Here is a 26,754-nt window from a genome sequence, read left to right on the forward strand (position 1 = left end):
TCTTCCCCTCCTTTAACCTGTACCCAGCCCTGCTGCACAGGGAGAAGAGAGACCTCTCCTCTTGCCAAGCCTTTGGGAAGAGCATTCACGTGGGCAAAGGCAGCTGGAAGGTTTCCCTGCAGCTTTGGAAAGGACGAGCTGGATTCAGGTCGAATGACAACCAGAGTCTTTATTCCAAGAGTCCCTTAGGATGGTTGCAGACATACAGACACACGTACATATTTACACTCTTACACACCTCACAGAGTTTGAACCAATAAATTAAAACAAAAAGAGGGTGGGGGATTTCCATTTTTTTTTGTTTTGCTCTGTTTTGTTTCTCTTTCCTTTTTCTTTTTTTTTTTTTTTTGCCACGTAAGAAACAGCAACTCCCCGAGGCGAGGCTGGAGGATGGCACACAGAAGCCAACACGGACACAACCCTGGCCCAGGAGCTGCAGTGACAGGGAGGGTGCTCAGGTCACACTCTGGCTTCGATGCATTCCAGCTGGACCATCTCGTCCAGCCGGCAGCCCTCAGCTTGGGCACAGTGGCTCAGGTGGGCACTTGGGCTCTCGGCACCTCTTGCTCTGGGGGTCTGTGGGCAGCCTGCTGCAGTCTGAGAGTGGGGGGACTCGCACTCGTCCGAGGTAATGTCCGGCACGTCGTCCGACTGGCTGTCCGAGCTCTCCAGGTCGCTCCGGATGCTCTCGGGCTGGGCCAGGGTGATGTCCCACGTCTGGCTGGCAATGCAGTTCTTTTGCTCACAGCTTTGGTGTTTGCACGTCTGCTCCTGCTCACCCTCCTCCTCCTCCTCCTCCTCCTCCTCTTCTTCCTCCTCCTCCTCCTCCTCTTCCTCGTTCTCGGCCATTTGGGTGTGGACGTGCAGGGAGTCCTCTGTGCTGCTGCTGCTGGCCAGCTGGTAGTGGCTGGGTTTGGCTTCGATGTCCACCTGGATCTCCATGTTATTGCACTCCCTGCAGGAACAAGCACCCTCACGTTACTGGGAGCAGTTACTGGGTTCGACTGGGCTGTACTGGGAGGATCACACCTCGCAAACACGAGCAAGGTGCTGCTCATCACCCCACGACTCGCTGCTCTCCTTGGATCCTCCCAACAGAGCCACGATATCCCCAGGCTGAGCCAGGAGTTGAGCTGGGAAAGCTCCTGAGTCGCCTCAAGCTGCCAGAACAGCCCCTGGGGGTGCTGGGCTGCAGATCCCCTCCCCAGCCTCCACACCCCACAGCAAGGCTGCTCCCAAATTGTCCTTGGCTAGGAAAAGGATGGATCCCAGGCAGGAGAGCAGCCTGGTGCAAACACAGCCATCCCACCACCCACAGCAGCGCTCACAGAGCGTGGATTTTTCCAGGACACCCTCCACCAACGCTCTTCTCAGCATTCCACGTCCTCCTACCTGTCCTGGGGGTTGTAGGAGCTGATGATGGAACCAGCCATGGCTCGGGTGCTGGCGTTGTCGCTGATTGCCCCCAGACTGACCGAGTCTTTGGGGAAAATCTCCTTCTGGACATCTGCCTGGACTTCCAGCCTGCGGGAAACAAGAGGATTCCTCAGAAATGCTCCCCAGGAGCACCAACCTGTCCCTGCTCCTCACGGGAAAGTGAGAATCCCTGTGAGCTGGCACAGCTCAGCGTGACAGGAGTTTAACCCCAGTGGCTGCTCTCATTTAGTCTCATTTTTGGCTCCATTTAGGCAAATCCATTCCGCTTTCCATGACGAAGGTAAAGCGGTGTTTGCATCCATGACTCACACGATTCCTGCAAAGAGCTGATTTCCATGGATCTCGCACAGAGCCGTGATTGCATCCTGGCTGCCACATCAACACGTGGCTCTAATTACCCAGCAAACTGACTCACAGGCAAGTTGGGAGGAAAACTTCGGTGTAACCTCCTGACTTGGAGAGCCTTGACCCTGGCTGCTGGAGAACAGGAGGCATCGAAGCCTCCAGGCTGGGATAACAGGGCTGGAACAGCTTTAAGCAGGCCAGGCAGGAGCTCTGTGCTGTTCCCAATTAAGCTGAAGCATCAGCTCCGTGGTCTCAAGGAGCTCAGCAGGGATCTGTCCTCCTTGCAAGAACTAGACTGACTCCAGAAACAGAATCATGGAATGGTTGGGGTTGGAAAGGACCTTAAAGATCCTTTAGCTCCAACCCCCTGCCACGGGCAGGGACACCTCCCACTAGACCAGGCTGCTCAGAGCCACATCCAAACAGGTCTTGGAACATCTGCAGGGACCCCACAACCTCTCTGGGCAATCTATGATCTCCTAGAACTGGTTATTCTACAACAGCCCACGGCACAAAAACACCACGACACAACCTCTAGATCAAAGCACGTTCACTCACACTCCCCCAATGCTCCCCAAAATAAACCCACTCAACCCACAGAGGCCTTGGGAACCTCTCTGCTTTTCCCACAGTCCAGTTACCTGCTGTACTTGCCCTTGCTCCCCGAGAGGACCCCTCCACTCAGGGTGCCCCCGGACAGGGCGGCGAAGCTGGCGGTCTCACTGTAGTTGCCCTGTATGACACTGAGCCCGTCCGTGGGGCTGCCACTGGTGCTCAGCACGCTGGTCAGTCCCTCAATGCTGCTCTCTCCGATGCTGGGGTTCTTCAGGGCTCTCCAGGCATCGGCCACTGCGGGGAAGGAGAGCACAGGGGTTGGAATTGGCAGTGGGAGCGCTCGGCTGCGATGTCTCATCTCAGATTTGGGAGGGATCAAGACCCTCAACCATTTCATCCCAAGAGCATTTTGCTGCACCCTCTTCCCTTCACCAGTTATTACCTGTGATGGGTCCATCATCTTCATCAAACTCGATTTTCACCCCCTTTCCGTTGGCTGTGCTGACCCCGCAGCCGCCGCCCCGGCACAGCGAGATGGGCACAACCCCATAGACGTAGGCCAGCATGATGGGGACCCCAATTCCTGGAGAGGAGGACGAGCTGCGTTAAGAGGAGCTTAAGGATGTGTTGGGCAGACAGAAAAGGTTTTTTAGGGACTCTCTCAGTCGTGGTTTTGTTGCTTCTAAAGGTCCCAGTTCACAATTTTGCAGACAGACAGTGGAGGAGCCCTTTGTGCTCAGTGGAGGAACCCCAAGAGCGTTGAACCCCCATGACAGCAGCCACCAAACCACAAGAGACAGCTCTGTGTGACAAGGGGCTCCAGGATGGGATGTGGCACAGGCAACTGGTGCTCCAGACAAGCCCTGTGCTGGCTCTGGGCCAGCTGGAGCACATCAGGGTGTGAGACAGAGCACTGCGCCCAAACCCACACACAGCTGCACTCTGCGAACGGCCCTTTGGCCACCCCCATGCCACAGGGCTGGGCTACCCACTTGTCTCAGTGGCTACTGGGCCAGCAGAAAGGACGGAGCTGAGCCCACTTACCAACACTGACAGCAGCAATGACTGGAGAGGCAATGACAGACAAGGTGACCCCACCAGTAATGGCCAAGTTCCTCTTGTGCTTGGAGGTTTTCTTCCCCTCGTACCTGCTGTGGATCTGATGGAAGGAAAAGCACCAGGTGAGAACAGCAGACACCCAGAGGACATGAAAAAGTGATCTTCCAGCCTTGCCAGCTGCATGAAGCCTTGAAGAACCTCATTTTGAGCACAGATCTCCTCACAGAGCACACCTAGCAGGAGGCTCTGTGTTTAAGAAAAAGAAGCAACCGCAAGTGCAGGGCTGATGTGCCACTTCTGCCCTCTCAACATCTCTTTGCCAGCACAAACAGCACCACAGAGTTTGGGGTCAGCACCAAAACACAAGTGACTGCAGGGCAAAGTCTGATGCTCGAGGTCCAACCACTGTCCCTCAGAGTCCCCCAGCATCACAGGATGGGCTCAAAAGGGACCCCTGGGTGCTCCTGGCTCAAGGCAGAGGCACAAGAGAAACACAAAATGCATTTGGGCGGACTCAAAGGGCTACCAGGGCTATCAGCCACCACCTTCCCCCTGCCCACACAATGCCCAGGAGATAAGAGAAGCTTTAGAAGAGAAAACTGAATTTTGGTTCTCTGACAAGATCCACCCTTCCTATCAGCTCTAAATTTCTGGTCAGCACAGAGAACAGCCCAAACCCTTCTGCCCCCCACACTCACCTTCCTCCCAACGTACACAGGGATGCCAATGACCATGGCAGGAATGGCAATGCCAGCGATGAGGGAGATGCCCACAGGAGCTCCAATCAACGTGCCCAGCTGCCAGAGAATCTTCTTTTTACGACTCCATGGCTTTTTGCCCCAGAACGTACAGCCAGAGGGGCTTCATGGGAAGGGAAAAGAGTTGTATTAATATGCCAGCAATTCCTATATGTTCCTGAGAACCCAAATTCAACTTGCACATGAATAAAAGCCAGAACTTAAGAAGCAGGTAGACAACACAGATAAGTTTTCTGTCTTTTTTCCCCCCCAAAAGGTGAATATCGCACTACTGGGTCTATGTTTAATACTCAGTACACCAAGAGCTCTGAAAAGCAATTCTACCAGGAGCTTTTTTCTTTTTGGTGTGTGGGCAAAACACCTGAATGCTGCAAAGCAGGAACAGAGTCCACCTCTTTGGGTCAGAAACAATAAAATTTCACCGGCTGATCGCTGTAACAGGAGGGTGAAAGTCCAAGGGAGGCAGTGAACTCCTCCAGGCAGCCTGGAAGAGGCACGTGCCGCTGCCCTGCTCACCTGAGGTAATGCAGATCCGAGATCTCCTTCATGCAGAGCCAGCAGAACTCGCAGCCACACACGGCACACGTCATGTGGTTGCAGCTGCCGTCGTTCATCTTGATGATGTAAGCGCTGCAGCGTGGGCACGGCTTGATGTCATCGGCTGCGGGGAGGAAACAAGGAATTCAGATGGCATCTCTGCTGTGAGAGCAAAGGAATCTCGTTGCCCTCCGAAATCCTCGTTTTCTGCGCAGCACGACACCGTGGCTGCTGCTCACAGGGGGTGGTGTGGCTTTAGGTCATCTCAGAGGAGGTGATATTGATGTGACAGACCCCACCAAGCAGCAGGGACTGGGAATGAGAGCTGCTTTTGAAAGCTTGTTCTAAGTCTTGAATGGGATGTATTCCAGAACAGGCTTAAACACAGGGAACGAGTCCTACCTGCCCAGCACAACGAGCCATGACTGAATTGCTCCACTGAGGTGATTCATGGGCCAAGAAAAACACAACAACTGGGAGAACAGGCACTGGAGAAACCCCAAACTTGGCCTTTAGGGGACATGGGGCTTCAGCCATGCACAGCTGCAGAGGCTGCCCAGGCCCCAGCCTGCTGCTGGCAGAGCAGGATAAGGGGCTTTCATCCCTTCCTTAATTCAGGCATCATCTGACCGTGGTTATGCAATGGCTGTGCCGTGGTTCGGGGCTCTGCTGGCCCCTGCAAAGCTCAGCAAGATGAAATCCAGCTGTGAGCCCGGCTCACACCTTATTAATCACCAGGCTGGATCCAGCACAGCGGGGTGGGGAGAAACCACTGTCTCAAAAACCTCCCTTTCCATGGCTAAGTGCCCTTCCTGGCAGGGATCTCTTTTAACAGGATAGAAAAACTCATACACTGGGTTTTTCTGCTGGCTGGGGCAGTATCCATGCTGTCCATTCTTAGGGTTCTCTAAATTGGGGCCTGCTGGACCTCGGCACACCACTAAGCCACCCCAGAACCACCGACGACAGCTCCACACGGAGCGAATTAACATTTAAACTCCTCACACAGAAGGAAAAACAGGGTATTTTGTTCGGGGGTAGAGCTTTGAAAAATGGCCTCACTGCCCACTTCCAGAGTCAATAGAGTTATTTTTAAGGAACACAAACTCAGCAGACACAGCAGCTCCCAGCGGGCAGCGGAGGAGTCTGTGGGTTGGCATTTTTTTTGGTACCTGCCATTACCAACACCTAACAGTGCACAGAGCAGAGCTCCCCACACCCAGCCGGCCATGAATGCTACTCTTCACGACCGCACCAGGCAGCTTTGAAGCTGCAATGGTAAAAAAGTGACTGCTTGTTCAGGGTTTAGATCAGCAAAAAAGCGAGAACATCCAAGATCAAAAGAGCCACAAGCAGAGCTGGGGCGGGTGAGGGGAGTTGCCGTGACACAGAAGGACCCAAAGCACATCATCACCTGCTGATCTGTTTGGTGCTGCTGGAAGAGATCAGATGCGTTCTAACACACAGGAGGAGGGGAAATGACTCGTGAGTTTCACAGCTGCTGGAGACACTCGGGGCACTGGCTTTGAGGGGAGGGAGGTTTGCACAGAGGTGCCTCTTTCTCAGCACATACACACCCAATTGAGCAACCAAAAAATCAGGGTGTGACTCTTGGGGCTGTCCTGTGCACGGCAAGGAGCTGGAGCCTAGTGGGTCTGTGCCAGCTTGGGATATTTGATGAAAAAGGGGTAAATCCATACCCGGCCCGGACTCCTGTCCGTAGCTGAGGCCCGACGTGTGCTTGGTCCGTACCCGCAGGGTCTGTGCCCGCTGCTGCCGGGCCATGTCGCAGGTTTGGTTGGGGTGCCATATCTGCTTGCAGTGGTAGCAGAACTCTGTCTGGCAGCCGTCCCTCTCGCAGGTCAGCTTGGGGCAGCTGGCGCAGCCGTAGGCGATCACCGCGTACCTGCGCGAGGAGACAGCGCGGGAATTGAAACACAGAGTCACCGAGTGAGAGTCTTTTCCTTCAGGCTGTCCAGTGCCTGAGCTGCTCTGCTCGAGCAGGGCAGGACACCCAGAGCCACCAGCCCACCTCCCCCATCTCACTCCTGATCCCTGGTGCAGCAGCCTCCACACCAGACACATTCCTGCACTCTCCAGGCCTGTGGCTTGAACTGCAGGGCCTGAAATTAAGCAGTGCTAATTGGGTTACTCAGGGCAGGATCTTTCATGCAGGCAGCTTGAGATGCCGAGTTCTCTCCTCAGTAACTGCTGGCAGTTCTCACTGGCAATTCACACAGGCCAGATTTGTCTGGCCCAGTGTGCCCAGCTAATTCCTTGCTGTTTCCTCCCAGGGCAGTCTCTGGCTGCTCTTTCCAGGCACACACATCCCTCATTTCCTTAGGCCAGACCTATGGGTGGATGCTGTGTGGTCCAGAGGAGTCTAGGCAAACTGAGGTTGTCCTGGGCACTTCTGTCAACTGAATGATTCTAAAAAAGTGGAGTAACAGTTCCATATGTAGCTAAATCAACAAGCGAGCTCCTGATGATCTCCACAGAGCTTCCTCTTCCAAAGAGCGGTGAAGAAGAACAATGCCCTGCCTTCGGAACAAGCCGAAACTGGAGTGAAATAATCGACTGTGTGAGAGAGAGAGGCCAAGTCCAACCAGCTCGCTGTGACAGCGGTGTGACACTCCCAGAAGGAACAGGGAACCTATGCAGCATCACCAAGCACTGCTGCAGAAATCTGCCCGCCAGCCACTGAGGATGAGGCTGTTTCCATTGGCAGGGGCTGCCATGAGCAATTCCAGAAGTGCCTTCCCAGTCCTGCGACACCCATATGGCAAAAGAGTATTTTTGTTGCTCATCCTCAGTATTTTTGTTAGTGGTCAGAGGAGAGTAACTCCTATTTAGGGTTTCATATTTAGAGCTCGTGTGGCTCGAGTTGTATTGCCTCTTCTGCTCAGAGGCAGCAGCGTGAGAGCCGCTCCGTGTGTCATACCACAATGATTCATACCCCGTGGGAGTTTGAGCTACTTCATCCTGCCAGGCTACGACATCATCGCCAAAGAAACAACATCTGAGGGCCGGGAGGAACGACTGCAGCTCTACCTGTGCATCCACACACCTGCACCTGAGCCCAGCAGGAGGAGAGACGGGAAAATCCCATCCCTGGAAGTGTCCAAGGCCAGGTTGGCCAGGGCTTGGAGCAACCTGGTCTAGTGGAAAGTGTCCCAGCCCACGCCTGGATGAACTTTAAGGTCCCTTCCAACCCAAACCACTCTGTTCCTATATGATAATTCCGTGATGCAGCTGGCCCAGGGGGTTGGGAGGGACAAACTTAATTCCTGTGCACCTTGCCTAAGGAATATTCCACTAAATGTCCTCACCCTGTCACTATCCTCCAGGCCTGCCCTTGGCAAAACAGAAAGGAAAAGCTTCATCTGCCCAGCTGTGTTGTGACACTGCTATTTCAAACCATAACAGCAGGCTAGGAGAGCTCAGTGTAATATATTAAGCAACCCCACACTCTAAATTAACTCCTCGCTCAAAACGTTGGGTTTTTTTAAACACTCAAGAAATTAAAACCATCAGCATTTATATTTTACTGCTGGAGCTGAAATGACAAGTATCATGCACAAGCCCACAGCTGTGGGGAAAGAAGCTCCAGGACTGTGTATTGGGGAAAAAAATAACACATCTCCACGTCAAGGTCAACTAGAAAGTGAGTTTTGAAGTGAAATGCTGAGGAATAGTCACGGCAGGACCTGGACAGACAGTGGCTCTCCTCTTCCACTGACCTCTGACACACTGCTGGCCATTTCCAGGATCAATCCCAGCAGATGAGAGAGGAAAGTGAGTTCTCCTCCCCGAGTTTTCCCCAGGAAGCAATGTGAGTGTCTTCCTGAGACCCTAGGAATCGCACAGCTCCGCTTCCAGCCCCCTCCTTGGACGGCCACGAGTTCCCTCCTTCCCTCCTCCTGCCCATTCACGGATCTCAGCCCACACAGCTCCGTTTTCTTTAAAGGTTCTGTTATCCTCCCAAGCTTTTGGGAAGGCTGCAGTGTGACAAACACTAGACAGCGATACCACCTGATTGTAGCAAGGGGGGAAAAAAACCCGAAGCTGCAAACACAGAAAAGGATTTGTTTTGCGATTGATGGCGCATCAATTGACCGGGGTTTCCATGGCAACACGCACCGGTGTTGTGTTCTCCTCCTCCTCCTCCTCCCCCCGGGCAGCACAGCCAGGCTCTTTCATTTAAGAACGCACAGGATGTTTTTAGGGTCCTGTCTGTCACAGCCCTGCAGCCCCTTGATGCCAGCACCTCGGTGGGGGTGACACCCAGGGCCATACCCAGCCCACTCTGGTGGTGGTGGAAATGATAGAACTTTGAGCTTTTTTTGATTTTTTTTTTCATAACTTCAGTCAGGGGTTTTGTTCACCTTTGCCCAAGGGGAGGGGAAGTGAAGTTTCTCTTCAAAAGCCCCGGTGAGGCCTGATAAGCTGAACATCAACAGACTGGGAGGAGCCAGAAGATACAGAGGAGATAAACGGACATTAACAAACATCACCCCCTGGTGAGGCTGGAGACACCTGGTCTGGGAAAAGATCGATAAGAGAACCAAATAATGAGGACCAAATTAGCATCGAAGGGATCAATGACCAATAGGAGACCGAATCCTAAGCACTGTGTAATTTCAGACCAATGAACCTGAATTTCTTTGGGGTCTTCAATGTATAAATATGTGATAAGTCTGGTAAAGGTGGGATGGAAGGATTTTCACTGCATAAATCGGGCATGTGTGGATGAAACGATTTCTATGGCACATCCTGGCCAGAATAAAGTAATGCCTTGATTCTCTGACACTAGAAAGATGTTGTTGGGGAGTTTCTGTTTTTCCCGGGCTTTCGGTGACAGTGGTGGGTGACATTCAGTGCCAAGCATCACTCTGCCGTGCCCCCAGCCCTACGCTCTCCGTACTCCGGCACTACTACAGCGGGGAAAGCCCGCTGTAAATAATTCATACCCTGATTTTACATAAGCACAGCCACACAAGCTCTGCTGGGAAGAATGAATAGGGTGATTAATTCCTCTCCCTGCCGGAGGGCTGATTCCAACAGCCTTTGTTCGAGTGCTACAGACACACCAGCAGCGCTGGTCCACGAGAGCTGTCTCCAACATCTCCAACAGCCCCGGGGTCGCTTCTTGCTCTTCTGGGCAGCTGGGAGGAGGATGCCAGCACGTCACCTGGCTCATCCTGCTCACTGACTAACCAAGGAGGAGGTTTTAGCCCAGAGAAAGAGCCGTGTGTGACACCAGCCTGCCCGAACCCCCCCCAGAGGAAGGGATCAGACTCAGGCTTCGTTGCTGTCACAGAGGCAACGCCCTCCGGGCCGTGCTGGAGCTGGCTCCTTCCAACCAGCCAGCCTGGGTGACGTCGCTGTTTGTACACCTTATCCTGGGCACAGATACCATCACAACAGTCCAGGAGCTGAGATTCGGTGAGCAGGAACCTGATTTTCTCCAGCCGGTTACCAGCAGAGGCATTCCCTCCGTGGCAGCACAACCTGCTCTATCTCCCTGATCTCAACCCCGGCGCTGCTGAAATATCAAGATCTTGCACTTGATTTGGCTTCAGAAAGGAGCAAAGGTGTTGTTTGCTGTTAACTTCACCCTCTGAAGGAACAAGCCCTCATACAGGATGCTCAAGAGGCCGTGAAATGGGTAACCTGAGCCAGGTTCACTGCTATGCATAGGATGCCTATTACAAGGCTCTGATTAAATCTTCACAACCCTCCCACCACCTTTTCCATTCCGACTACTAGGTCAGACTTTCCTTTCATGTTCTTGCTACCCAGAATTGCCATCCAAGCTGAGTCGTAGCTCAACTTCACAGCACTTCTCTTAAGTTCCCCGACAAAGCTCTTTTCCAGGCAGCTTTGGCTCACGCCCAAAACAGAAACATAACAGAGTTCGTTTATAAGAAAAGGGAAGAGAAAATGAAAGCAACACGCTCATAACTACACAGTCATCAAGCTTGGCTGGGCTGAGTTCTGGACAGACAGACGTTTCCTCACTTGGGCAAGGGACAGTGAGTCAACATCCCTCCTCTCTGCCATGTATTCACGTCCTCCCTGGGAAAAAGTGACAGGTTACGGTTCCTTCTTCCCCACTCCTGGAGATTGCAGCGTTGTCCCCATGCCCTGTCCCCAGGACAGGCAGTGAAACACGCAGCTGGGAATCTCCACACTTCCCATTTGTGCAGAAAAAAACGTTTCTGTTAAATTAGGGGAACGATGGCTCAGCTAAAACCCCCTTCAAGTCGTACCACTCCTACCCGATTTAGCTGTGTTTTCACAACCCCCAAGGTCAAATCCTGGTGCTCTAGAGAGATAATAGGGATGGATGGAATTTTGGTACCCAAGGTCTATCAGCTGCCCCGAACAGACTGCAGATAAGCACAGAACCCCTGCAGCGAGGGCTCTTCATGGGACACAGTAGGACCAGAAGTGTATCAGCAGCAGCACCCCACTGAAAGTGAGCCAGCCCTCCCTGTGCTGTCCGGGCACCCACGTGGGGACGGGCAGGACAGTGAGTCCCAGGGCCACCTCAGATGGGATGCCATCCCCAGGACCTGCTGGGCATAGGCAGCAACCCACAGTGTGTTCCACCTCACCCAGCTATCCCAGCACGTGTTGGAGACAGGCAGCATCCCTCCAGGGCGGCGGTCTCCTTTCCCCAACACAGCCCAGGACCGATGGATGGGGAACACCCTAAGGAGACAGCCGGTTTGCCCTGCCAAGCTGTCCCAGGATGGAGAGGACAGCATCCTACGGGGACAGCGGCTTCCCCACTCCCCAGGATATGCCAGGATGGAGAGAAGAACAGGTCCCTCTCTCCCCGGGCTGTCCTAGGGCGGAGTGGCAGCACCCCACCGCCACCCCAGCGTGTCCCCCAGCACTCACCCGCAGTCGGGGGCGGGACACCAGCGGCAGTCGGGGTCGGCGGCGAGGCAGCGGCGCAGCATGAACTCCTCGTACTTGGCGACGAGGTGCGGGGAGTCGCGGAGCAGGCGGCGGATGTCGGCGGGGTTGAGGCGCTCGCTGCACTCGGGGCAGCAGATGTTGACGCGGGACTCGGTGATCTCGATGCGCAGGTACTGCCGCAGGCAGGCCCCGCACGACCGGTGCGGGCACGACAGCAGCCGCGGCGCGTTCTCCGCCGGCTGCCGCACCAGGCACAGCGGGCACTCCAGCTCCTCCTCGCCCTCCGGGACCACCGGAGCCTCCTCGGGGGGCGGCGGTGGCGGCGGTGGCGGAGCCGGCGGGGCGGTGGGGGGCGGCGGCGGGGCGGCCGGGGGCGGCTCGGCCTTGGCGCGGCGGCGGCCGCCCGCGGCGGAGGCGGCGGCGGCGGAGAAGACGCTCTGGAAGGAGAGGCGGCGGCGGCGGCCGGGCTTGGGGCACTTGGCGGCGGCCGAGTGGATGGATGAGGAGCGCGGCGACTCGGAGTCCCGCTCGGAGCCCATGGCGGCGAAGCTGGCCCGGCGGTGTCACCGGCGGTGGAGTCTGAGGTGGAGGCAGCGGATCAGTCCGAGGGCTCCTGGAGCCACGTCCCGCCGGGCGCTGCCTCGGCCGCGCTGTAACGAAAGCGGCGCCGGGGCCGGGTGAGAGCGGCCCCGCCTCGTCCCGCCCCGCACCGGGCGCGGCCGCCGCCGCCGCCATTTCGGTTGTGGGCAACGCCCCCGGGCAGCCCTGGATCCTGTGGTGCCGTAAGTGGCTCTGAAACATCTCAGCAAGGTAGAGCTGAGCCTCTGCTCTGCTTTTGGGCTCCCCTTAGTGCCCCCCGCCCCTCAGCGCCTCCATGGCCCCTCAGCCCCTGGCTTCCCTCAGCGCCTCCATGTCCCCTCAGCCCCTGGCTCCCCTCAGCGCCTCCATGTCCCCTCAGCGCCTCCATGTCCCCATAGCCCCTGGCTCCCCTCAGCGCCTCCATGTCCCCTCAGAGCCTCCATGTCCCCTCAGCCCCTGGCTCCCCTCAGCGCCTCCATGTCCCCTCAGAGCCTCCATAGCCCCTCAGCCCCTGGCTCCCCTCAGCGCCTCCATGTCCCCTCAGAGCCTCCATGGCCCCTCAGCCCCTGGCTCCCCTCAGCGCCTCCATGTCCCCTCAGAGCCTCCATGGCCCCTCAGCCCCTGGCTCCCCTCAGCGCCTCCATGTCCCCTCAGCACCCAACTCTCCTCAGCATCCCTGTTCCATCAGCACCCCCGGCTCCCCTCAGTGCCCCCATCTCTCCTAAACACCCCCATCTCCCTTCAGCTCCCCATTTCCCCTCAGCGCCTTGGCTCCTCTCAACACCCGCCTCCCCGCAGTCCCTGGCTCCCCTCAGCACCCTGATTTCCTCAATGTCCTATCTCCCTTTGGGTAACACTTTCAGGCACATGGTGGCATTCACGGCGTGTCCTGCATAAGGCCAGGAGTTGGATCCTGGTGGGTGCCTTCCAACTCGGCCTGTTCTGTGATGCTCCCTTCAGCTCCCCATCTCCCCTCAGCCCCTGACTGCCCTCACTCAGCACTGCCATGGCTGCCTCACCCAGGGCCTGGAATGGGGGAAATCTCCTGGCTGGATTGTGCAGAAAAAAGGTTTCTGTTAAAAAACCCCTGGGGCACTTTGTTTTTTAACATCTCTCGTTGGAGAGGGGTGTCTACAACCTCAGGAGTCCCCTCTAAATCCATCCATCCTAGGGGAGCACCTTGTCCCTCGCTGTGTGTCCATCCTTGATAATGTTTCTGAAGATCATGTAAAGATTTACTCAGCTGGGAACTCCTCCCCGAGTGCCAGGTTTAGAGGCAGTGAAACTACAACCCACATTCTTACTGCACTCATGCAGAAAGTTAAAAGCCTCCGCTTCCTTCCAGGGTTCCCCCATGCCCAGAGGGGTCTGCCAGCCTCATATCCCATCCAAAAGCAGATAAACTAACAGGAAGGATGCTGCTTCTTATTATGCAGGGGAGGTGAAGCAGAAAGATCTGCTGTGTCTATGAAGAGCCTCTTAAATCAGCACAGAAGGAGCTGCCTTGCCTGAGACTGTCAGCTCTGACTGGACAGACTGTGGTTATTCATGTGACAAGTGTGGCTCCATCACTGTCTCCCAGCTATCGCCATCCTGAAATCATCTCTCTCAGCAAAGCCTGTTTGTATGATTGTTATTGCCAAGATCCTTCCAAGAGCTGGGATGGGAACAAGGAACCTGGATTTCGGTGCCGGTACTGCTGGATTGCTGTAGGCAAAGACCCCAGATCTGTCGGCACAGCGGGGATAATGATGACACTTCCCTGTCTGATGGGTGGATGAAGGCACAGAAGGAGTAAATCACCTGCACAAATGAAGCTTCCTCCTGTCCTAAATGCCCTGCAGCAATCCTGCTTTTCCCTGTGCTCTTCTCCATTAATTCCGTGCCTGCCATACACCTTCCCTCACAGCTTATCCCAAGATGTCTGCTACACCCAAGTCCTTCCCCGGAGATCTCATTCCCCAGATATTTGTCAGCTCTTCACATTCCTGCCACAGCACAAAGGGCTTTGGACCAGCTGGAAGTTCTGGACCACACTTATGTTTGGCCTCAAAGTGGTAAATTCCTGCCTGGGATCAAAAACCCTGTTAATTAGCAAGTTAATTTGGCAAGGGCCAAACAGCTCTGCTCCAAGAGAAGCAGGGATGCTACGAGGGTGTTTGTGGAGCACGTTGTCCCTGAGCAGTGAGTTGCTGAGCTGTGGTCCTTGGGCAGGCATGAAGATTCTTAACATTTCCCTGACACTTGTGGTTTGGAGCTCCCAGAGGAAAAGGACCCTTTTCCTTGGGAAAGGAGGGCCAGATGAAGAAGGGAGAGATGTATTGGTGTAAAATGGGATTATATTGAAATAAACTACTCCTGTCTGAGACGAGCCAGGTATGAGGCATCTTCAAATGGCTGTTGCTGCCCATCTGTAGCAGAGACTGTCTTGCTTTGATGATTTCACTAGCAAAATCACACTCTTGACTGAAATAGAGAAACCTGCACAGGACTCGTGTGTGGGACGGATCTCCCAGACAGCGCTCTGCCAGCTCAGCCCTACGTCCTCTGCAGCGCAGGAGCACAGACTGTAACTAATTGTGGGAAGGTTTCAGCTCAAAAGCTAATGTGAGACAGGCCTGAATTACCAGTAGTGCAGACACAGAGAGACAGAGAGCAAAACCATCTGGAGTTCCTGGGAAAAGCATCGGCTTTCTGATGGGGCACAAATGACTCTTCATTGCCTTATATGAGGAATCACGATACCAGCAGGGCTGGGGGAGGCCAGGGTAAATCCGAGTGACTTCAGAGCCATCTTCCCTGCTCCCAAGCTGTGCAGAGCTCCTGCCATATTTGAGGGAATTCAGTGCTTTTATGGAGCTCTGAGACATAGATTTCCAACTGTCCGGACCCTGCTGTGGTCCAGACATCCCAGCTACTTAAAAAACAAGTTCTCCGTGGCTGAGGTGTTTCTCCATGGCGAGTTTCTGCAGCCCTTGCCAGGAGCAAAGGCTCCTGCTCAGCGTGTTCCTGACTAGCAGTTTGAACCCGGTAGTTTGTTTTGATTCAAAAAAAAAAAAAAAAACCCCACCCCAAAACAAACAGCCAGGAATTGGAAGGAGAGAGCAGGAAAGCACGCTGCCAGGGAGGAAAGGAAAGAGGCTGACTGGAAGGTCACCGGATTGGGAGTGCGATCAGATCAGCCCCTCCCCGGAGCTGCGGGGAAGCTGCCACCAGCCCGACGGTTAAACTGGGGGATATTTGAAAAGACAAACCCAAAACAAACAAACAAAAAAGATACAGAAGGCGGGGGCGTGGGGGGGATTCAAACGCTGCAGCGAATCATTCTGCAAATCCCAGCTCCAATAGGCAAATTTGCTTTTGCTTACGCTGGCAGAAAGCTGGAAGATTGCTGACTTCCGACCCCGCTGGATTTGGCACAGGCGACTTTTAAAACTGCCTGAAAGCGTCGTATCCCTCAGGAAGGCTTCCAGGGAGAAGGCTTTGTCCAGACACCGGTTGGAGCCACCCCGCACTGCCCAGTGCCGTTCCCAGCCTGGATGGAGCCACTGGAGGAGGCCGAGCTGGGCGGGACGTGCTTTTGGGAGGTATTTCTCTTTCCAGAGAAATACTCTCGTTACCCACAGCCCCGAAACCCCCCTGCAAAGCAGAGTGGCAGCTCTGTCGCTGTCGAGGAGGAAGAGCCTCTGGTGATGTAATGAAAATTCCCCTCGGTAATTCAGAGAGTGAAAGCAGAGGCTGGGCTGCTGGGAAGGGATTGTGAAACTCACACTGCATGGAGGAACTGGGGTGTGCCTGGCCGGGAATACCGCTGCGGTGGGACACGTCGGCTTGGGTTTGCAGCCGATAAAATTGAAATTCCAGCTCCTACCGCTTCCCTTTTGCTCACCGTCCCCCCCTTCCTGGTTACCCGAATATCACAGGTATGGTAAATACCTGCCTGTTGCTCTCCTCCCTGGCCTGCAGGACACAGCGGGTGTTGAAGCAGCTATTTCAGGACACACAAAGATTCAATCTGCCTTAAACCTCCGGGTCATTGAGGCACTGAGGTGTGAACCCCTCCCCAGCACTGGCTGTTTTCTCTAGAAGTCCGTGGATCTCCTCGGGGTTTTCCCTACTTTTCCCAGCCAGGGATGGGGGTTTACTGAAGGGGGACAGGCTGCACTGCAGAGCAGATGGAGTTTAGAGGAAATGCAGCTCGTGCTGCTGCTTGCTGATGAAATGCGGGAAGGAGGGGAGCAGCTTTACACCCGGAATTCTTCCTTGTTTTCGCACAGGGACACTCGGGAATGACTCAGCTCTGGTCTTGCTGGGCAGGCTGAGACCTTTGGCCCTGTTAAGGTGGGACAGCCAGGGCTGTTAAAGGGGTCCAGGTGCATCAGGATGCCAAAATGCAGATGGCAGTTTCAGGGGTCTCTCTGCTGAGGACCCACCACGAGACCCACCTGAGATGTGCTGCACTCACAGCATCTGGAGGAAGACAAGAGGGACAGACAGATCCCAGTAGCACAGAGATCGTTTTAAACCTTTCAGAGGTGCAGTGCCAGGTCTCCCCCCAGCTCCCTGCCCTGAAGAGTTGTGCCAGGGGCACGTGGGCTTCCCTACTCCTCAGGGTCCCAGCTCCAGAGCAGGGATGTCAGTCTTGGCTTGCCCGAGGCGCTCGGCAAGGCTTAACCCCTGGAGAGCCTGGAGCTCTTCGTGGAGGGACGCTGAGCATTCACGGGGAGCAGCTGTGATTCCAAGAACTGAAGCTCATTGGGGTCATTTTCTGCCAGGGCCCCGGGGAAGCACTGGGTCGTAATGACATGCACTGTGATCGTTTGTCAGATGGAGATGTCATTAACGGCCCCTCACGTCTCTCCAGGGAAGACACGAGTGGCTGGGGAGGGCTCTCCCCAGTGTGCACACCGCACACGCTCTCTGGCTCTATCCAGTTAGTTCGTGTTCTATTTGCCTCTCCTGGTCCCCTGAGATGTGTTCAGGGAAGGAACGAGATGATTCTGCTTGAGTCCTCTTTTCTCTGCTGGACTTAACAAGGATTGACGTTCTTTTAAATGAAGAGGAAGAGGCAGGAGATGGGAGCCTTGGGATCAGCAATGCAAGGCTCTTCCAAGAGGATTTGTTCTGGTTTAGTCTGTGGTTACACCTCCTCTCCCCTCCATCTCCCCATCCCACTCTGCTCCCTCCTAACACCCACACGCACAGCAATCTTCCACTCCCTGCTGTGACTTTCCGGGGAAGAGGCTGTCATGTGAAATCCTGGGAGAGAGTTACCACATGGAGCTCTCTGAAAGCATCAGAACAGGCCTTGCAGAACAGGCCGACAGCCGGAGGAACGCTGCGCTCCCCCTCCCCGAAATCCTGAGCGCTCCTCTCATGGATGGGAGGTGGGGGGAGCGGGGAATCATCTTGTAAGCTTGGGAGCCGCCTACACACATGGCAAGTCTTGTCAGCAGCTGATAAGAGGTGGGAGGTGGGGAGATTTCGAGGGGGAAGAATGTGGAGGCTCTCATGCCCACGTAGCTCCCCCATCCTGTCTCCTCCAGGGCTCCAGCAGCCAGGATGGCCACGGGCTTGGCCGCGTTGGTGACACACGTGTAGTGAGGAAAGACCCCAAAAAGGGACTCGGATGTACTTCAGCAGTGACGCAAAGGTAGGGATCATTAAGGAATTGCTTATAATAGTAATCTGACATGCTTTTCCCCTCTACAAAAGCAGCATTTCCTTTTGTAATAAAAGCACAGGCTGTTCTGTGTTCTTTATTCACCTCCACGCTCACTGAACGGCTTTGGGGATAGAAGTGACAATGATCCCCGCTCTCAAGTCACTCTTAGCAGTGACCTGCTACCCTTAATGATGGGGGATTTATAACTGAGAAGGTTTAGCACTGTAGGGTGCTGCCATCAGGATAGGGCTGGCCAGATCCCTGTGGTAGGAGGAAGGAGCCAGACTCCCTCCTCACCTGAGTCATTCAACAGACAATTAAGTGTTTGGTGCTGGCATAAACACAGGCAAATTAGTCACTGGAGAAAACCCCAGAGCCTGTGGTGGCTGGCTGTGGTTTGAAGGTGGTGGTGACAAACACCTGTGACAGCAGAAGGCCAAGAGGCACAGAGATGGCATGGCATGGCATGGCATGGCATGGCAGGAACCCAGTGTCACCCTGATGCCAGCTGGTTTTGGGGATGCTCAGCGTCTTGCAGGACATGAGCAAACTTGGCCACAGCAAAGGCAGCAAGATCAAGGTGAAATCTTCAGGAGGAGCACTCATGGAGAGCTAAGGAAGAATTTGTTCTGCCCTTCAGAGAGCAGATGCACAAGGCAGAGCTCTGGCACGGGGTTTGATTTCTACAAGGAGAACAGAGTGAGGCACTGGCCTGGTTTCCAGGAAAGGAGAACAGTGTGTCACAGAGAAGGCATTGAAAAGACCTGAGGCTTCTGCCTCAGCTTTCTGTCTTACTCCTGCAGACACGTGGGTGCTTGGGAGTTCAAAAGGCTGAACTGGAGGCTGTCCTGCAGCTGGCAGAGGACAGGAAGCTGTGGGTTCCTCCTGCAGAGCTGCTGGAGCAGAGACCACAGAGGGGGTCCCTGTCTCTGCTGGAGATCCCTGCTCGGCTCAGCATCAATCCCTGCAGCGCTGACCTTTGTAGTGGGAGCGTGGGAATCCCAGGTGGACACGAAGGCTTGGTACAAGGCACTGTGTCCAGTGCCCAGACCCCCCAAAAGACACTGGCAGCCCTTCAGCAGCATCTCAAAACCTCACAGGATCTCTGACATCCTCTCCAGCTGGTGCATCCCACAGCACAGGTAGGGCTGGGCACACCACACGTTTCCTTCAGCTGGCCCACCCATTTCCTATTTTCTGCAGACATGACAACTAGTGAGTTAATCCTGCAGGCCATAAACTAAGCTGTATTAGCAGACACCATCTGTCCTTTTTCATTTGCTGATGCACGACCTATTTTGCTGTGTAGTGGAGCAGGCGCTGCAGTTTCGGGGCTTGCATGTTGTAGTGTCCCTGTTGCCAGGGCATAATCCACTGCTCACAGTGACCTGCTTGTGGGAGAAAGCTCCAGTGAACTGAGCACCACTGGGACCTGCTGCCATGGGCACTGGTGGATGAAGCCTTTCCCCGTGGCTGCTTGGCCTCCAAGGAGGCTTGGGCTTCAATCCCACGAAGCACCAGGGAAGGGAAAGGTCTCTGTGGAACTTACAAGGACAAGAGCACGACTGCCCTCAGCAGGGTCTTCTGAAGCCCCTTTGGTGATGGCCACATCCTCATTCCCTCACTTGCCAGGAGGTCATGGAGAGGCCTGAATTCTCATCCCAAAGTAGGGTTTGTGGGAGCAGGCTATGTGGTGAGCTCAGCGCTCCAGCCATGCTGCTCCAGCCTGGGGGATTTCCTGTGCTTTATGGAGCTGAGCAATGGCAGTCACACCAGGACAGGGAAAGACAGGAAGAGAATTCTTCCTTTATCCCCCTGGTCATGTCTTGGATCAGTGTGGTGACCCTTATCTGGGTACAGAAGTACAGACATTGTGAAAGGTCATAAAACCATCAGGATTTTCCAAGCCAGTTATCATTTACCAACTCTTGAGGCAATTCCAAAGGTTAGCGCCTTGTTGCAAGAAGCCTCCTGAATTTACCAACTTTGAATTTAACTCAGTGCTGGTGGCAGGAATTTTCCCTGAGTTCTGAAACAAGAAACCAGGAAATTCTGTGGCTGTGTGCTGAGGAGTCAGGGAGGGAGCTGAGGGCAGGGCTGGGTGCTAACACACTCATCTGTTCCTCAGAACCAGGATGATCACTGCTCACTGACCTCTGCACTCCCAAAAGTAGCCAGGGAATTTTCGGCTTCCTGCCTCGCTGCACAAAAGCGGAAGAGGGAATGGAAGGAATTATTCAGACTGACCTAGGCCTTAGCCAGACCACTTCTTTCTGAGTTAGCTCAGTTGCATTATTTGGGTTTTCCAAGGAACTCTCAAGCTCCTGGCTAGGATGTGGCCCAAACCCACCCCCTTCTGTGCCATCAGTATCCTCTGAGTATCCAGCACTGCCAGAAAGCTGGCCTGGAGTCGTTCCCCTTTCCTGCTAGTCTTGCTCTTTTCTCTTAGAAACTGGCTTAAGCTCTGAACCCTGGGGTTTCCTACCCTGCTGCAGCTGATATCTGTGCTAACTCCTGCGCAGTCTCGCTGCCTGCAGAGGTTTTGGACCCCTCTGCTGAGCTCTGTACCCTCAGCTTCCAGCAGCAACAGGCTCTGCTCTCTCCCTCCTGCCTTCCCTAAGCTTTGCCCAGTGTTCCTTTGTGCTGTGGACACTCTGCTTCAGATGTGACAAGAAATAATGACTTCCCACAACACGCCCTGATGTTCCTGCAAGATGTGCTCCCCATCCTGCACTGGGAAGAGGAGAGCTGGTGTCAGGATCTCTGTGCTAGAAACACACTGACACTTCGGGGTGTAAATCCCCACTGCAGGACTGATCCCAACTTTTCTTCTTTCTCTCTTTGTGCTTTGGGAAGAGAACTGGTTCAAGAATTGTATTGATCTCAGTCCAGGAACAAACATTCCCCTTCCACAGGCCACAGCCTCTCTCTCCTGTGTGTCATGTGAGGAAGAGGAGCAGGGAAAGGCAGTGCTTTGCCAAGACTAGAACGTACCCAAAACTGTGACTGCTGTCAGGAGGTGGGAAAAGGAAGAAAGCCCATGCAATCAGCCCTGGAAAGGGCAGTTCCTGCCAAGAACTGGCTGAGGAACATTCCCGTTTTCATAACCAGCAACAGCTGTGGAAAGGGGAAAGAAGAGCGATTCCGGACCCTGCCAGCAGCACCTCTCGCCTGCAGCGGGGCTGGGAGAGCAGAGAGCTCCCAGCACAGCCCTGTGGCCCCGCAGCAAGGAAAACGTGTGTCATTTTCCAGAGGGCTGAGCCAGCACTAACCAGGTGGGGAATGTATGAGCCTCTCACTCTGAACATGTGCTTGCTCGGGGTTCCCTTGTCTCAGCTGAGATCTTTCCCCAGCCCGACCACCCTTGGCTGCCAGGCTCCTGCTCTCAGCCTGGCTCAATCCGCCTGTGCTCTGTTCTCTCTGCAGCACAACAAGGTGGGCAAAGGGAGGGGGGAGCTGTACTTTGTCCTTCATTCCTGGGCCGGCATAGAAAGGCAAACTGGGTTTGTTCTGCTGGGTTTTGCTGCTGACCCACGCCTTCCTTCCCCCAGCCTGATGCCATGACCACAAGCCCATTCTCTCTAACTTCAAGCACAACCCGCCTTTACTACAGCCAGAAAATTCCTCTTCTCCCTCCTTCCTCTCCCTCAGCCCTTCACCACCATGAGAAACACTCGTCCCTCTCTGGGATTTGTCATCTGTGGGTTGTCTTAACCAGTGCTTGAGCAAACTGCCCCCTGTGCTAGCTCAGGCTGGGCTGTGCACGGCAGAAAATTGAGTAGGAGGTTTCTGGGGTGATCAGTGCACACTGAGACCTCAAATGCTTCTCTGAAATCAGGCCCTGCTGTTGTCCCAGAGCATCCTTCTAACAGGGAGGCAGCAGCCTCTCGTCTGCCCAGCCTCTGATCCAGGCTGCCATCCTTTTTCCCCCGAGCACCAGGAAAAGTCCAGTGCCTGACACTGAAACAGCAGTAGCTGCCAAGAGCCTCCCAGCTGCCCGAGTTACAGGATCCCTCCCTGCAGTCTCTGAGGAGGAGCTGTCAGCAAAACCAGCCCTATTTAACCAAAGCAGAGACAGCCTGGCTTTACATGGCCTCCTTCTGCCTTCCCCTGCTCCCCTGGAATCATTCTTTGGGAAAAGCCTCTCAGGGCAGCGCCGACTCCTGCGCTTCTCCCTGGATGTGAAGCTCAGCTGCAGCAGCATGCAGGGATTCACGTAGCTCTGGGTCCTGCTCCAGCTATTCCCTCCCCCTTTCCGTGCATCTCCTGCAGGATTCACAGCCCAGCACCCAGGGGTGCTCCCTATCCCCAGAACGGTGCCCTCAGCATGGGATGAGCAGCGAAATCGCAGCTGGAAAATCTGGCAGTGGACGTGGAGCAGAGCCCTGTCCCCGGGCTGAGGACCAAGAATGCCTCTTTCCCATCCAACACGCCAAGGCTCCGAGCCCTGCCAAACCCCAGTGTTTGTTCCTGCCTTTGGCAAGCAAGGGATGGCAACAAAAGCATGTGCGAGGCAGAAGGAGTTCAGTGAAGGAGGGAAGTGGGTTTCTCTTGGGTCTCTGTGACCTTTTCTGGTTTGGAAAGAACAGAGATGTGCAGAGATGCTCACAATGCACAGCAAGGCTGTTTCCACTGCCCCAGCAGCAGAACAAACCTCGTGGTCTCCTTCAGTCACAGGAAATTGGAGCCCAGAGCCACAGCCCAGCCTTTTGCTGCTGGGGTGGAGCCAGAACTCCAGCTCCAGGGAGTCGGTGCCTTTGCGTGTTTGCAAGGAAAATTTATGTACAGCCATGGAACCTTACTATGGGCGCCTTGTCTTCCAGCCCTGCTTCTCTGGGATGCAGCTCCTGCTGTGGGATAGGAACAATTTTTCTTCAGCTGGCAGCAGCTGAGCCAAGTTGTCTCGGAGTCCACGGACTGGGACTTATGTCAGCAATGCCCTTGGCCACGAGGATCCTATTGACTCTCCTCACCTCGCTCCTTAGAGAAGCAAGCACAGAGAAGGAGCTGTTGGGGCAGAGCCAAGAGAAGGGCTGAGACTGAAGAGTCCAATGACTCCAGCGATTTCTCCGTGTGCTTCCAGCCCTTCTTGCTTAACCTCAGAGAGAAGAAGTGGTGCTGGCAGGAGGAAAGAAGAGGAGTGGGGTTCTGTGAAGGTAAATCAGGAATGTGCCTGGGTCCTTCGAGAGCTGAGAGTCAGGAGCAGGTTTATAGCAAAGATAGAAAAGCTGATTTGGCCAAAGGGATAACATTTCTGTTGGGAGCCAGAGAACTATTGATTACTCAAGTAACCTCAACTATTTAACAAACAGCTACCTCAGCAGAAAGAAATTTCAGCCTGGCTTCAGGGAGAGGATCCAGGGGACTCCAGGCTGGCCAGGCATTAGTGGGAATGTGTATTCCCACTCTCCTTGACTGTCCTTGCTGCGCTGCTGCCCTGCCTGCTCCCAGTGGTGCCAGATAAGGAGTGAAAACAAACACAAGGTAGGTGCATGTGAGTGCCCCTGACAAAGGAACGGGAAAACCTTCGCTGCAGCAGAGCCATGGCCAAGATAGACTGTGGAACAGGAAGGATTAAAATGTCTCACAGGACCTGGCTCAGCTCCCAGGGCCTTCTCTGGCCACTGGCACAAAGGCAGCTCCTCCCGATGCTCCGGGTCTCTGCAGAGGCTCACAGATCCATAGCGCTTTTCCCAGGAGGAAGCACAAGTTCCCAGTTATTGTATTTCTGTATTATTGTGTGCCTGGCAGTGGCAGCCTGTGGTGGGGCCGAACACACAGGTAACAGAGCGTGGCTGTGGGGACAGGGTCACACGAAGGCACCGGGAACATGTCAGAGCTTCAGCTGCTGCAGCTGATGTGCAGATGTCAGGCTTTGTAATATTCACATGATCATCGCTTTTGCAGTGTAGGCAAGTATGGGGGAAAGTGAGGAGAGCCAGCTGAGCCACGGAGAAGGTCAAGGACTAGGAGGGGGTGACTTGGCCTTTCTGTTTGTGAGAGGTCCTGGTGCCATTCCCGCACTGAATTTTGAATAACCTTGAAAAAAAATCAAGTTGGAACATGACTTTGAAGCAGTCCCGCTGCTGGTCATGCAGAACCACAACCTTGGGGATGAAACTGCAGAACAGCAGCGTTAACTCCTCCCTGCACCCTTCCCAAACTGGCCCTGGGAGCCCAGCTCAGGCTGTGCCCAGCAAGGTCCCACTTGGAGCGCCGGGGCCCATCCCGAGCTGGCTCCCTCCCAGCACAGCTGCCCTGGGCAGAGCTGAGGGCTGGCACGGAGCAGCTGATGGGCCCTCCCCTCCCTGCCTGCCCATGCCAGAGGCTTGGAATGCAGCTGGCCCCGCAGCCACCTGGGTGACAGCACTGCCTGTCACCCTCCAAGTGTGGGGCTCCCACCCTTTGCTCCCAGAGAAGCCCCACAGAGCAGCACAAGCTGTTGCTGCTGGCAGTTTCCATCCCATAAGCAGCAGTATGGCCACCTGGGACACTCCCAAATGGTCCCAGTAGACCCAGCATTTGTGCCTTGGTGGGGAAGGATCCTTCATCACACAGCAATCGCTTCCCTAATTAAAGCATATTCATGCTTCTTGTTGCAATTATATTCTCAAGCATTCCTGGCTGCATTTCTCCATGGCCCCACTGGGTCATGGCCCCCAGCCCTTTAAATGCCTCGGGAAATGTGTTGTTTCAACAAAATGGTCGTGACAGGAGCACTGGCCTCTCCCTGTTCTTAGATTTCAAGCAAGGTTTCTACTTTGTGCCTTTTCCATCTCCACCCCCGTACTGGTTTCTGACACCCACAGGGGTTACCAGCACTGGGCTTTTGACCCCAAATGTGCTTTCCTCACTCAGATACACACTGAGAATCCTGCCAGGCCAGAATCAGGTCAGCACAGATGAGTGGGGTGCTCACAAACTCATTTTCTAGTTTGCTAAGGCTGTGTAGCCTAAGTGTAGGTGGAGAATCCCTACGCCCTGCTGCTGTGGGATCGGGGCTGGGAACCCACAAGCATCAGGGAACGAGCCCAGCTCTTGGATTTAGAGGAAAGATGAAATTCCCCCTGGGACCACAGGCCAGCACAGCACCCAGGTGCTGCTGGGCTGCTGCAGGGCACAGAGGTGACCGTCACCCTTGCTCCCTCCGCTAACAAAACAGATCCCGTTATGCAACCCCTGTGCTGAAAGGCAACACAACATCCAGACAGGCTTCAAGGACTTTGTTATTTTGCCTTCTGGGTTTGCAAATCCCCAGGATCCACATCCAGATAGCTCCTGGCAGTAACCACGCACCTGGCTGCCTTCCCCAGAACCATTGGTGCTGCACAGGCAGGGTAAGTGCTGAGGCTGCTGGGGATGTGCAGTTTAGGATTCCCACCACAAACGCGCTGCTGGGCTCGGTCCCAGTGCACCAGCTCTGCTCACAGCCTCCTCCAAGATAGATGCAGCTCAGGGGATGGAGTCTCAAACTTCTGATTCATTTCGTCAGTGATCCGTGCTCTAATCCCTAGGGAGAACTCTGCTCCCCATCTCCGGCCAGGGGCCAGGGCTGCTCCCCAGTCCCTTTATCCTGTTCTGGAAGTGCAGGTACTCCTGGCTCTTTCCAGTACAGCACCAGTGACACACACACACACTGCTGTCCTGGGGGAAGCATCTGCACCAGTTTCTGCACCAGCCAGCTGGGCTCTGACCTGGCCTCACTGTCCCACAGCCGAGCCCCGCTGTGCCAGGCTGTTCAGGCATTGTGTAACATTCCCGCTGCCCAGCAGCCATCCCCCATCACCCCGAGAGATGCCGAGGCAGGCGCTGATCCCACAGCAGCTCGTGGAGCCCCTCCCCTGCCCCGCTGCCCCCGGGCATCCCTTACCTGTCCCCGGAGCCCACTCCCGGTGCCGCGCTCTCCCCTCCGCAGTCTCCCCGCTCTCCCTTCCCCACTCCCCTTCCCTCTGCGCCACCTCCCCGCGTGATGTCAGCGCAGCCCGGCCCCCGCAGCCTCCCCAGCGCACCCTCCACGCCACGCAGCCGCCCATCGCATCCCGCTGCTGCTGCTGCTGCTGCTGCTTCCCTGCCCAGCGTTGCCACAGCGACAGGAGGGGAATCCCATCCTCTGGTCCTCCACCTCCCAGGGCCTCGCTTGGTATCACCCACTGCAGCTCGTCCTAAAGAGGCCGCGGGAGGGACAGGGCGACAGTGGCAGGGGACAGCAGCAGGGATCGGCCAGTGGTGGCCTTGTGGGTCAACATACCTGGGAGGGAAGGGAGAGCAGAGGCAGCCAGGGGAAGCAGGCTCAGAGCGAACAGGCTCTCACCTCACCCGCAGCAGTTCCACCCGTGTCCCCTGAGCTCTTCCCACCTTCCCACTCCCTCCATTCCTCGCTCCCAGGCAGTTCTTTGTTCCCCAGCCCCACGTGCTCGCTCGTTCGGGGCTGTGCACACGAGCACCGCGATGGCACTAAGTCCCCACAGACATCTCTGCAGTGGCTTCTCCTCACCCCCACATCAAGGTCAGAGATCAGGTTATTGATTAGAAACTTAAGACCAGCTCTAAACCAGACCATCGGGAGTCGGTGGGCTCATCACCACTAACCACAAAGCCACAGGGAAAGGTTTTCCTGCAATCCCTGTCGCCGATGGTTTCATTGGGAAGGGAGAAGGGCAGATAGATTTTTAGGACTGCAGCACATTTTTAATGGAAAGAGGATGGCCCAGGGCTTTCATCCCTCCCCCCATTCAAGATGCTGTTTCTTTTCAGCAGAAATATTGCTGCATTAGAGAACAGGTCACTTCCTCTATCAGTGAGAATTCAGTGTCCTATTTGATGCTGGTCCTTGTGCTATAAATAGGAAATTTCCCCTTTTATAGTTGCTGAATAATTGTGTGTATGAAA

General features: G+C 54.9%; 1 protein-coding gene across 1 annotated transcript; it reads right to left on the bottom strand.

Annotated features, from left to right (window-relative positions):
• Window positions 1-149: 149 nt before the first annotated feature.
• On the bottom strand, window positions 150-25,815 carry RNF19B (ring finger protein 19B). The gene is made up of 10 exons (XM_032132073.1): window positions 25,736-25,815; window positions 11,601-12,271; window positions 6,392-6,597; window positions 4,671-4,815; window positions 4,095-4,257; window positions 3,382-3,496; window positions 2,780-2,920; window positions 2,424-2,631; window positions 1,393-1,524; window positions 150-955 (listed from the first exon to the last, which is right to left on the bottom strand). Exons 2-10 carry the CDS (start codon window positions 12,158-12,160, stop codon window positions 460-462), a joined length of 2,166 nt encoding a protein of 721 aa, XP_031987964.1. The 5' UTR covers window positions 12,161-12,271; window positions 25,736-25,815; the 3' UTR covers window positions 150-459.
• Between the last annotated feature and the right edge of the window lie 939 nt (window positions 25,816-26,754).

The sequence above is a fragment of the Corvus moneduloides genome, chromosome 23 (assembly GCF_009650955.1).
Source record: "Corvus moneduloides isolate bCorMon1 chromosome 23, bCorMon1.pri, whole genome shotgun sequence".
In the NCBI taxonomy this organism is placed as follows: domain Eukaryota; kingdom Metazoa; phylum Chordata; class Aves; order Passeriformes; family Corvidae; genus Corvus; species Corvus moneduloides.